The sequence below is a fragment of the Myxocyprinus asiaticus genome, chromosome 14 (assembly GCF_019703515.2).
Source record: "Myxocyprinus asiaticus isolate MX2 ecotype Aquarium Trade chromosome 14, UBuf_Myxa_2, whole genome shotgun sequence".
NCBI classification, from domain to species: domain Eukaryota; kingdom Metazoa; phylum Chordata; class Actinopteri; order Cypriniformes; family Catostomidae; genus Myxocyprinus; species Myxocyprinus asiaticus.
The window spans coordinates 43,080,240-43,092,597 of NC_059357.1; the positions used below are offsets into that span (position 1 = coordinate 43,080,240).

At 38.3% G+C, this 12,358-nt stretch overlaps 1 protein-coding gene across 1 annotated transcript; it reads left to right on the forward strand.

The window, feature by feature from the left end:
• The first annotated feature begins 631 nt into the window (after positions 1-631).
• Positions 632-10,671, forward strand: nptx1l (neuronal pentraxin 1 like). The gene is made up of 5 exons (XM_051717062.1): positions 632-1,141; positions 2,406-2,613; positions 5,918-6,162; positions 6,939-7,118; positions 9,393-10,671. The coding sequence occupies exons 1-5, from the start codon at positions 701-703 to the stop codon at positions 9,612-9,614; spliced, it is 1,296 nt and encodes a 431-aa protein (XP_051573022.1). The 5' UTR covers positions 632-700; the 3' UTR covers positions 9,615-10,671.
• Positions 10,672-12,358: the final 1,687 nt, after the last annotated feature.

Consider the following 12,358-nt stretch of genomic DNA (forward strand, 5'->3'; position numbering starts at 1 on the left):
TGTGACAAAAATGTCTTTCATATTTAAGCCAAAGGGACATTATAACTGAAATACACCCATGAATCGATACTGAATCTAATCTAAATCTAAGCGAATCGTGAGCCTGTGAATTGGAATCGAATATGGAAATCTATATCAATAGGCAGCCCTGGTCTCTGATCAAGACTCCTCACTCCAGCCCAGACCCCCTCTAAAATCATCAAACCAGACCAGCATTACGAGTGGAAAGCAGCTTTGTAGCCAGCTGTACCACCTTAGGCTGGTTTAAGCTGTTATAATTATTTTAATTTATTTTTTCAGCAAGGGAATTTCACCTGAGACGTGTTTGACTGACTGATCTTCTGAAATGAAACACCATCTCAGTATTTGAGGGGATTTTGGCTCAGACATGATCCTGGTCTACGCAAAAATAAATAAATAAATAAATAGAATCTGCAAATGACTGTGTGGAATTACTAATTGAGCTTTAGAAAACCGAAAATCCGATCGCCAGGGGCAAACCCAGTTTCATTTACTGACACGATTATTTTTTTTTTCTACTTTAATATCCAGGGGCGGGAAATCATGATCAGGCGCGTAATGCAGCTTACCGCCGCAGACCGCGTGCGCTATATAAAGCCCGAGCGCACTACAAGCGGATTACAACAAGCAGGAGCTTGCTGAAATCACTGCCGAGACTTCTGCACGAAACAAACGCGCCATGGAGGCCGGAGCGAGAGGAATGCATTGGAAACTTTTTATACTTTCTTTTCTTTTGGCGGACGGGATGAGCCAGGACTTTGGACAGACCCAGTTCATTTGCACGTCTGTGCCCAAGGATATGGACATATGCGCCGCCACACTGCAAAACAGCGTGCCCGGGGAGGATCTGAAGAGCACGGTCATGCAGCTGCGAGAGACTGTGCTGCAACAGAAGGAAACAATCATGAACCAAAAGGAATCGATCAGGGAACTGACTTCGAAGTTGGCGCGATGTGAGAGTCAGAGCGCGTCCGAGCCCGGAGACGCGCGGGTCGGCGGACGGCGGAAAGAAACGGGCACTAAGAACACAATGGGAGATGTATCGAGAGGTCCGACGGATACATTGGCTCAACTCTCACAGACTTTACAGTCTCTCAAGCAGAGGCTCGAAAACCTGGAGGTACGTGCCTCCGGAGACTCGCTATATAGGCTACCGAATACAGTGCATTGTTTTATTTCTGAGAACGCTTTGAGGCAAGATAGGTATATTTAGCAAAAATCGATTCTTCACAACTTTATTTAATTTCAGAGCACATCAACTAGCCCTCTCTTGTTTCTTTAAAAAAAAAAAAAAAAAAAAAAAAAAAAGCAATGATAATAGTGAAAAGGATAAACGAAGTCCATAGATAAAAATAAATAAATTAATAAAACAAAAAAATTACAGATTAAAGCTACACTGTAAAAATGTTTCGTCATGTAGTCTAACTTAAAAATCTAGGCTACTTCATATCGAATTAACTGTTTTTAAATAATAATAATAATAATAATAATAATAATAATAATAATAATAATAATATATATATATATATATATATATATATATATATATATATATATATATATATATATATATATAGAATGAATCAACCTGATTAAAACACACACACAAAATATTTTTTGGGGCAAGGTCAAAAAACCTCCAACATTCTCCTACTTCATTTCGAAATTAGCTGGTTTTAAGTATATATATATATATATATATATATATATATATATATATATATATATATATATATATATTAAAATGAGTGAAACAACCAGACAACAACATCACTGAAAGTATTTTTTGTGCAAGGTCAGAAATGGCTCCATTTTCACGTTTAACAGTAAACCATGAATCTTTCACATCACCATATGATGCCAGTAATGCATTAAAGCGAATGTTGCTTAAAGCGTTCTTAAACGATGAGCGTTTTGGCGTGTTTAAACTATTTTCTATTAACTATTTCTAATAGGCAGTCTAATGGTTTTTAAAAAGACGTAGGACTATTAAGAACGTCATATTGACAGAAATTCATAAAACATGTTAAACACCTTTAAAGTAGTGTGGATACGTCGAGTTCCTTGACCTGACCTTTTAAAATACTTTTTTTGGTTTTACTTAATATCGCCAGGTCGATTTATTCATGTTAAATACTATTTGACCTGAACCATTAAGTACATCTTTGGTTATGTGACAGCATATTTACGCAGTGTGCAGATTTAAGAACTCAGTCTTTCATACCATGGCTCCCGTTGTCGACCGTTCTTAATGAACGTTTTGTCATATTTTTGAAGTATTTTTAATGTAAACTTAAACTCATTGAAAATGTTTGTCCTTTCTTCTTCTTCTTCTTCAAGACAAACAAAAATGTCATGTTTGTTCACATTTGTTTCGTTCTTAGCAATTTAGCCGGAATAACAACTCAATCCAGGCGAACAGCTTGAAAGATCTTCTGCAGACTAAAATTTACGACCTGGAGAAGCAGGTCCTGTCCCGTGTGAACGGCTTGGAAGAAGGAAAACCAGGGCAGCGCAACGAGAGCGAGCAGCGCGGGCGCGTCGAGTCAACTCTCACCTCACTGCACCAGAGAATCACTGATCTAGAGAAAGGTAACGATAGGCATTTCTGCTTCAGCTCAGTGCCGTATAGATCGCACGAAGATTGAATGGAACACATTTCTGATCGTTTTGAGCGAGCTGGGAAGTTGCCGTCGTAGTGTCGCTTGCCTGTCGCAGTAGAAATGAGGGAGGGGGCTTTACAGAGCTGCATTGCTTTGCATATCCAATTCCACCCAACCAGTTTTATTGCATGATTTACGGATATAGAAATCGGAAGCTGAGTTTTTGCAAGCTCATGTGTTTTGTGCATTCATGTTTTGTGCAATCACGTTGTCAGTTGTTAAAATGTAGCCCACCCTTGTCTCAGAACCTTTTGCAGAAGTAGGATCAGATTAATGCTGATGAAAATCCTGACATCATACTCACCCTACGGTTACAAACCATCATATTCACCCTAATGTTCTTAACGTCCATCGTAATGACTTCTTCCGTGAAACACAAAAGGAAATATAATGCAAAATGTCCAAGCGGTGCTTTTCTATGGAGCCCCTAGAGGACAGCGAGGGAATTTTCTAACATAGTTTTGCTTTCCTTTGCAATAAATGTTGTTCCATTTGCAATAGTTTTGTTCCCTTGCAATAGCTGTCCAATTCCTCTAAACATGTTTTGTGTTACCTCGCAATAGTTTCGTGATTCCTCAAAAAACATGTATTTTTGCGCAATAGTTTGCGTTCCCTTCCAATAGTTTGCGTTCCCTCTCAATAGTTTTGCAATTCCTCTAAATACATTTTGTGTTCCCTCGCAGTAGTTCTACAATTACTTGAAATACGTTTTGTGTTTTCTTGCAATAGTTTGCATTCCCAAACAACAGTTTTGTATTCCCTTGCAATAGTTTTTCTGTTCCTCGAAAAACGTTTAGTTTTTTCGCAATAGTTTGCATTCCCTTGCAATAGTTTTGCATTCCCTTTCAATAGTTTTGCAATTACTCTAAACAATTTTTTGTTCCCTCGCAATAGTTTTGTGATTTTTTTTGAAATACGCTTTGCATTTTTCGCAATAGTTTTGTTCCCTCGCAATAGCTTTCCAATTCCTCTAAATACGTTTTGTTACCTCATAATAGTTTTGTGATTCCTCAAAAAATATGCATTTTTGCGCAATAGTTTGCGTTCCCTTCCAATAGTTTTGCATTCCCTTGCAATAGCTTTGCTGTTCCTCGAAAAACGTTTTGTTTTTTCGCAATAGTTTGCGTTCCCTTTCAATAGTTTTGCAATTGCTCGAAAATGTTTTTCATGTTCCCTCGCAATAGTTTTGCGATTTCTTGAAAAACGCTTTGCATTTTCTAACAATAGTTTTGCATTCCCTCCGAATAATTTTGCAATTCCTCAAAATACGTTTTGCATTCCCTCACAATAGTTTTGCGATTTCTCGAAATACATTTTACGTTTTCACGCAATAGCTTGCATTCCCTTGCAATAGTTTTGCAATTCCTCTAAATACATTTTGCATTCCCTTGCAATACAGTTATCTGAAAATTAACCATGGTTTTTATCACAAAAATGGTTACATGCTTCCTGCAGTCTTACTATAGGTTTACTATGAAACCATGGTTAATTTTCATAATTTTTTTATTATTTTATTTTTTATCTTTCTTTTCTTTGATGGAAACCATGGTAAAAAAAATCCTACTTGTAGGCTACCAAAAATTAACCATGGTATTACTACAGTAAAACTGTAGAAACCATGATTTTTGGCATAAGATTATAATTTTCAATAGTGTTGCGTTCTCTCGCAATAGTTTTGCAATTCCTCGAAATAGGTATTGTGTTTCTTCGCAATAGTTTGCGTTCCCTTGCAATAGTTTTCCAATTCCTCTAAATATGTTTTGTTACTCTCGCAATAGTTTTGTGATTCCTCAAAATACATTTTGCGTTTCATTACAATAGTTTGCATTCCTTTGCAATAGTTTGCGCTCCCTTGCAACAGTTTTCCAATTCCTCTAAATATGTTTTGTTACCTCGCAATAGTTTTGTGATTCCTCAAAATACACTTTGCATTTTCTCCCAATAGTTTGCTTTCTCTTGCAATAGATTTGCAATTCCTCAAAATACATTTTGCGTTTCATTACAATAGTTTGCATTCCTTTGCAATAGGTTTGCGTTCCCTCCCAATAGTTTTGCAATTCCTTGAAATACGTTTTGCGTTTTTCGCAATAATTTGCATTCCCTTGCAATAGTTTTGTATTCCCTCGCAATACCTTTATCCGAAAATTAGACATGGTTTTTATCACAAAAATGGTTACATGCTTCCTGCAGGTTTATTATAAGTTTATTATGAAATCATGGTTAATTTTCATAAGGTGTTTGTTTTTTTTATTATTTATTTTTATCTTTCTTTTTATGGAAACCATGGTAAAAATAAACTGAACTAGTTTCTGTGTTAACACAATTGTAAAGAGAAACTATTAAGAGGAAACGAAACATAATTGCAAGGGAACAAATAAATTCCCTCCTTGCTCTTTAAGGGGCTGTATACTTTTCTATATCAATGTGGTTTGGGATTCACATCGTCAAGTTCCAAAAAGAAAAAAGAAAAAAGCATCATAAAAGTAGTCCATATGAATTTTGAAATCATACGAAATTCAAGTCATTATTCCCTGAAAATCTTACCTTTCGCCATAGTTCTCGAAACGCTTTTTTTATGGTACTTTTGGGGCTTGGCAGTAGGCTATACAGTACATCATCATCCACTTTCTTTGTGTGGGAAAGAGCAGCTCTTGCATTCTGGTAAACATCAAGTCATACGGGTTTAGAATGACATGAGGGCGATGATGGGGTATGATTTGGGGTTGAACTATTCCTTTGTAATTGAAATCAGTAATGAAGCCTGTCATACCAGGTCTGTCTGATGACGCATCTAGAATACTGATTGCTGATTTTACTCCTTGTAAGTTGTAGTGAGCATCAAAAACTGAGGTAGAAACAGTGGGGGAGCTCCCCGGTGGGACAACGGTGCTGGTATGGTATGGTCTTTCCTCAGGCAAAAATTATATAATAAAAAAAGTATCCTTGGGATTGGAAAATTAGTGACTATGTGGCTAAAAGTCTCAATTTGTTTAACTGCATAAAAAATAACTTTGAAATGCAAATAGTACCTTTTATTTTGCTTTAATTTTAATGTTAGGATAAATGGAAATAAAAAGTTGTTGAATTGTGAGTAATTGTTTAGGTAGAGACCTTCTGACAAAGTTATTATGGACTACATAGAGTTCAGCCATTTTGTTGACTGTGTTTTTGCTAGAATGCAATGATAACATGTCAGATATGACTTTAGGATTCAAATGCTTTTTGTTTCACAGGTCAAAAGGAAAACAGACCACTGGATAAATTTCAGCTGACGTTCCCACTAAGGACCAATTACATGTATGCTAAAGTCAAGAAGAGTCTTCCGGAGATGTATGCCTTCACTGTGTGCATGTGGCTTAAATCCAACGCCTCTCCAGGAGTGGGCACGCCTTTCTCATACGCAGTACCTGGTCAGGCCAATGAGTTGGTTCTTATTGAATGGGGAAACAACCCGATGGAACTGCTCATCAATGACAAGGTACATTCTCTCTTTATAAGCATTGTGTTGAACAATACTGAGAAATAAATTATCCCATTAAGTCAGTGACATATTTGAAATGTGAAAATGTCTCTTACATTTATACAGCCTGATAGATGGGGGTTGCTAGGCAGTTTCTAGGTGGTTTCTAAGGTATTCTGAGTGCTTGCTAGGGTATTACTAGGGTATTCTGAATGGAAGATTGTTATGGGATTCTGGTCATTATTGGGATTTTGGTTAAAAAAAAAGTTCACCTGGGATTTCATTCATTTTGGACTCTTTGTCTTTGCCTGCCATAGTATAGAAAGAATAAGAACATATTTGACATTCTATAAATAGATTTTAGAAACTATCGGCCGATTAATCGGTTATCGGCCTTTCCCAACACCTTAGTAATCAGTATCGACAAAATCCACTATCGGTCAACCTCTAGTTTCTAGGGTGTTGGTAAGTCGTTGGTAAGGTTATCTGATTGGTTGTTATGGCTTTCTTGGTGGTCGCTAGGTCATTACTAGTCAGTTGCTATAGCATTACTAGTCAGCACTATAGCGCTATAGCATGCACACAAATCACCTTAGTGCTTTGTGTGCATGCTATAGTGCTATAGTGCTATAGTGCTGCTGCTAGGCAGTTGGTTAGCGGTAAGTAGACAGACACAGACAGACAGATAGATAGATAGTTTGAGTAAATTCAGATAATCACAAACTGAAAACCTAAAAGCATGCAGTCTGCATCAAAATAAATATCATATTTAACTTTGCCTTCTTTTCATGTAGGTTGCTAAGCTGCCTTTCCTCATCAATGATGGGAAATGGCATCACATCTGTGTGACCTGGACTACACGAGATGGCGTGTGGGAAGCTTACCAGAATGGTGTAATGAGGGGAAATGGGGACAGTCTGGCTCCGTATCATCCAATCAAACCACAAGGGGTCCTTATTCTGGGACAAGAGCAGGTATAGATCCTCTTGTTTAACTTCTCAGCAAATAATGGGGTGGCAAAGTGTGGCATGGTCATTTTAGATTAAAGTTGATTTAATGATGAGCGAGGAACATATGATGATCCAACGTAGGCAGCATCTTAAGATATTGTAGGAAGGATTCCTATGCAAAGGCTGTTTAAATGCCAAAACTGCTTAGATACCTTGTTTTGGGCAAATTGTAAGTCAGCATTGCATTGCAGTTCTCATAATGCATTGCAACAAGCTCACTGAAAAAAACACATCCAAGATGACGGCTGAAGCGTGAGAAAGTTAGATAGTAAATGCTATTTATAATACTTTTTATAAATTATATAAATGATTTATAGATAATTATAAATTATACTTTTTGTTGCTACCAATCCATTTAAAAAGACAATTCTACCAAATACTTGTGTGTGCTAATTAATGTGATATTTGTTTAGCAACATGATAACACCGAACTGTTCAGGGTTTCCACACTTTTTAACCAATTAATTTTCAAGTCCAGGACCACTGGTGATTACTGGATAAGGATTTTTAAGTCAATCAAAATCAGACTGATACGCTAATAAATCGTTAAGATTTGTGAACCAGTCTGACTGATTCATTTTGATTCATTCATTCATTTAAAAAAAAAAAAAAAAAAAAAAAATGACTTAAAAGAACAATTCACACACATTACAATGGGTTGCAAGCAAGTTTTACTTTACACAAGAACAATATTTAGCCAATTAAATACCTAACTACAAAGCATAACTAGAAAAATCTATATTCATTAGGGCTAGGTAAAAATATTTATTTTCTGATTAATTGTAATCTTCATTTGAACAATCCCTTCATCGATTCTTAAAATTCCAAGATTGATCTTTTACTCTATGCGCAACCCTCTACAATGCAAGTAACGCAACTTGCAAATGCAACCAAATTTCACACTATTCATTAAAAATGTCTGTGATAAGTCACTAGCTGATAAATGTTCAGATTTAAATTGCCAATGTTTGAGCATATTGCCAAAGAAGTTCAGCATCGAGATCCTTTCAATGCATGTTGAGAGTAAGAGTTTGGTTAGACAAGATTCACACAATCCATTTGTCATTGAATAATGTCTCTTTTAATACCCTTTCAGTTCTTTACAGTCAGTTGTTGATCAAAAACAACAAAAATAGAAATGTTTATTTCTAATCACACATACTGTAGCACGGAGGCAGAAGCCATTCGACTCCACTCTTGTTAATATGTGCTCAAACAAAACACTTCTGTCAGACACTCAATGAACTGCTGCTATTCTTAAAGAGACAGTACCATTTAAGCAATTGTTCTACATACAGTATAAATGTAAATATTGTAAATAGTACAAATTATGCATTTAAACAATAAACATGTAACACTATATACAGTATACTGTATATACAATATGCAATTTTGAAGATATCATATTTATTAATGGAATACGTGGATTTTGTTCATTTTTAAAAAGTTAAAATGTGACCAAAATTATGAAAATTAATGATAAAATAAAATGTGTAAAATATACATTTTATGCAATGTACCAAGTTGGTATAATTAACAGCATAGAGAATTGTCATATGTAAGCAAACTGGACATAACTGAAATATACCCAAAAGAAATCAGAATCAAACTGAATCGTAATCAAATTGAGAGCTTGTGAATCAGAATCGGGTGATCTGTATAAATACCCAGCTATAATATTTATTATACAAATTTCTATGACTTTTAAGATTTTATTAATTCCTATTACTTTTCCAGACCTGGAAAATGCCATTTTAAATTTCCCTGATATTTCCAGTTTTCCATGACCATGGGAACTCTGTATATTGAAATCATTTGTGAGTCAAGTCTTCCTTGCGCTTTGCAAGTTCACATTAGCAGTGCCATATGTCTGACACACTTATATAGAGTTGCTGCTTATTTAGAGCGTTGCAAATCTGTCACTTATGAGGTTCCATTTTTAGGATGCTGCCTTTGTAGGTAGTAGACAGCGAGGCAGCTAACAAGGTTTTGGAACAGAGCCAATACTAAAGTGATATCACTGGAAACTTTCCATTCTAAAATATACTATTGCAGGACTAATAGACAATTTTAGCTCATTTTACATGGAGAGACCTTCAAAGAAAACTGTAGGGATGACAGGAAGATATGAATAATTTATGGACAAATTAGCTTCAAAGGTTAACAGGGCATCATCATATGCCTTTGAAGTTATTTAGTGTTTATTCAGCATCTCAAATAAATTTTATCTGCCTGCAGGACACTCTCGGTGGAGGGTTTGATGCTACTCAAGCGTTTGTTGGTGACATGGCAAATTTTAACATCTGGGATCGAAAGCTGTCCATTGGAGAGATTTATAACTTGGCCACATGCAGCAGCAAAGCTCAAGTGGGCAACGTCTTGTCTTGGTTGGAAACCAGCATTGAAGTCTACGGAGGTGCTTCAAAATGGACATTTGAGGCTTGTCGCCAACTAAACTAAAGAGCTCAGAAATCTCCAAAAGCCAATGAGAAATGAGAGTTACCAGGTCTCAGTTACCAAAATCTTTCATTTAAAGAACACATGAAAACAACATGCACATCAATCAATTTCATCTTGAATTCTTGAGACATTTTAATTATTATTGTCTCTTAACAAAATCAGGACTGAGAACAATCACTTTTTTCTTCATTTATGTCTGGATCTTCAGGGCAAAGTCTTGGGTTGGTGTTAATTGAAGACGCTCTTTGTTTTTGCTCTCCTATGGTCATCTGGGCAAACAATGCCTTACTGGAAAACTACTTCAACATGATATGGCACAGATTTTCATCTTTACATCCAGGACCACCCCCCCCCACAGGAAGCCATGTAGACATACAGTAGATTTTTGAAAACCACTTAGAGTAGATTTCTATTTCTCATCAGGATTATTAGATATACACCCACTGCCTGGGATACTCACTGTGAATTACGGATGTAGAATGTAAAGCACGCAAAGATGAGTACAAAACGATGTTTTTTTTTTTTCTTTTTTTTCTTGTGGTTTTGTTGTCTTATCACCTCCTGCTTAAAGCATTTTCTATTTGTTCGTTTTGTTGGTGTGCGTGTGTGTTTATGTGTGTGTGCGTTTTGTACAAAATAACTTAATAATTGCCAACATATTTCAAGCCTGGGTGCCTTGGGCTCTTGAGAAATATCAAAACTCGACACATTTGTCTTCATTTGCAATGTACTTCTATTTATCTATTTCTTTCCTTGTGTAACTACCGATTTGAACGTTTTGTTGATGACACTTTGTAACAATTCAACTGGGCAGCAAGAAGTATTTCAGAGGAAGTTGTTTAAATCATGGAGTGCCCGGGCGGGTGTTTGTATTTTTCGTGGAATGTTACTTGTACAGAAAACAGCATGACCAACTAAATGCTGCAATAGCATTAATGAAAATCTGCTTTTATTAGCTCTTTTTGGGTTGAGATTTTATATTGTATTGTTGTATGCTAAAAGCATGGCAGCACTGAAAGATGAAAAAGGTCTAATTTTTCTAATAAAATTGTTATACCACAAAAGCAGGTGTGATAGTGCCTTTTATTGATTGATTTGTAACAAACAAGTTTCATGTTTTGCACAATTTGATAAGACAATAGGTGCTGGAAAAAGTGACCATTAGTCTCACATAGCCAGACTTTTGACCATAGACATAAAGTCTGAACCACATTGCAGCTTATTCTGGGTAGGAACCACTTACCAGGGACTAAAAACAAAATGTTTTCCATTTCGGTTCATTCTGAGCAACAAATGTATTCTTTTGTTCTGGTTCAGATGTTACGCAGCTTCCCTTCCAAATGGTAACAGGTTAGAACAAAATAAAAGAATGGCTAATAATGTTTGTAGTGATGGAGGCGTGGACAAGCGACGTCTGTGGAGAGCGAGGCTGAGAGAGTGAGTGCGGTGAGGATTGACACCTGTGGGAAATCACCTCTAACAGCTGTTTTGTGTTTGCAGTGAGAGGGATTTAAAGGGCAATCCAGACAGCTGGAGGGAGAGAGAGAGCCGAGCTTGAAGCTGTGAGTGTGTGCTGAAAAGCAAATATTTGAGTTGGTGCTTATAGCTGAAAAGCGATCTTTTCTGTTAATAAAATTGACGTTGGAGTATTCACCCGGCTCCCGTTTCCTCATTACATGACTGAACAAACCTGTTACACTGGTGCTGAAACCCAGGAAGAGGAGGGATAAGCTGTCATGATGTCCTTGCCGCTGGAAGAAGTCTTCAAGTCCCTCGCCAGCATCCACCAGGCACAACACCAGGCCCTCATGGCGCTGCAGAAGGAGCAGTAGAAGCGTTCCTGCAGCCCATGCGGAGGACCGACGGGTGTTGCGGAGCTTGCTACCCAAGGAGGGGGCTTCAGCCACGACACCAGCAGCAGCAGACCCCATGTGACGCTCGCTAAGATGGCACCACAGGACGACCCGGAGGCTTTCCTGGAGCTCGTTGAGCACACAGCCATAGCCCTGAAGTGGCTGCGCTCGCAGTGGGCGGTCCATCTGCTACCGCTGCAGTTGGGGGAAGCCCAACTCGCAGCACAACAACTCCTGGTAGCCAACCTCCTGGATTATTCTGATTTGAAGAAAGCCATGCTGCAATGGGTCGGCCGCAGCCCAGAAATGCACCACCAGCATTTCCGCACACTGACGCTGAGCGAGGTCAGCCACCCTTTGCTTTCGCACAACAGCTTCGCGACACCTGCCCACGGTGGTTGCTGGTTGAGGAGTTGGGCGACACAGATGACGTCATCAACATCATGGTGCTGGAGCAATTCATCTCCCGACTGCCAAAGGTGACAGAAGAGTGGGTCCAGTGCCACCGTCCGGCGTCGCTGGAGGCGGCAATCCAGTTGGCTGATGACCAGATAGCAGTGTATCCTGGGGCTGGCGAGCCCTTTCCTCTCTCTTTCTCTCTCCCTCTCTTTCTCTTTCCTCCCCCTTCCCTCCCCCTCACCCCGTTCCTGTTCCCTGGAAACGGGAATTCCTTTACCAAAACCCGTTACCGGGTCCCTTGGGCCGTTCATCCCGCTGGCTTCCCCTAACCCTCTCCGCTCTCCTCCACAGGCTAGTGGGCATGAAGTTTGGGCTGGTCTGTTGGAGCTGCGGGGAACCTGGACATTTCCAGGACCAATGCCCCACGATCGAGGTGGAGACATTGGTCCGGATCCCCCATGCACCACAGGCTGCCCCTGACTGAGCAGGAGC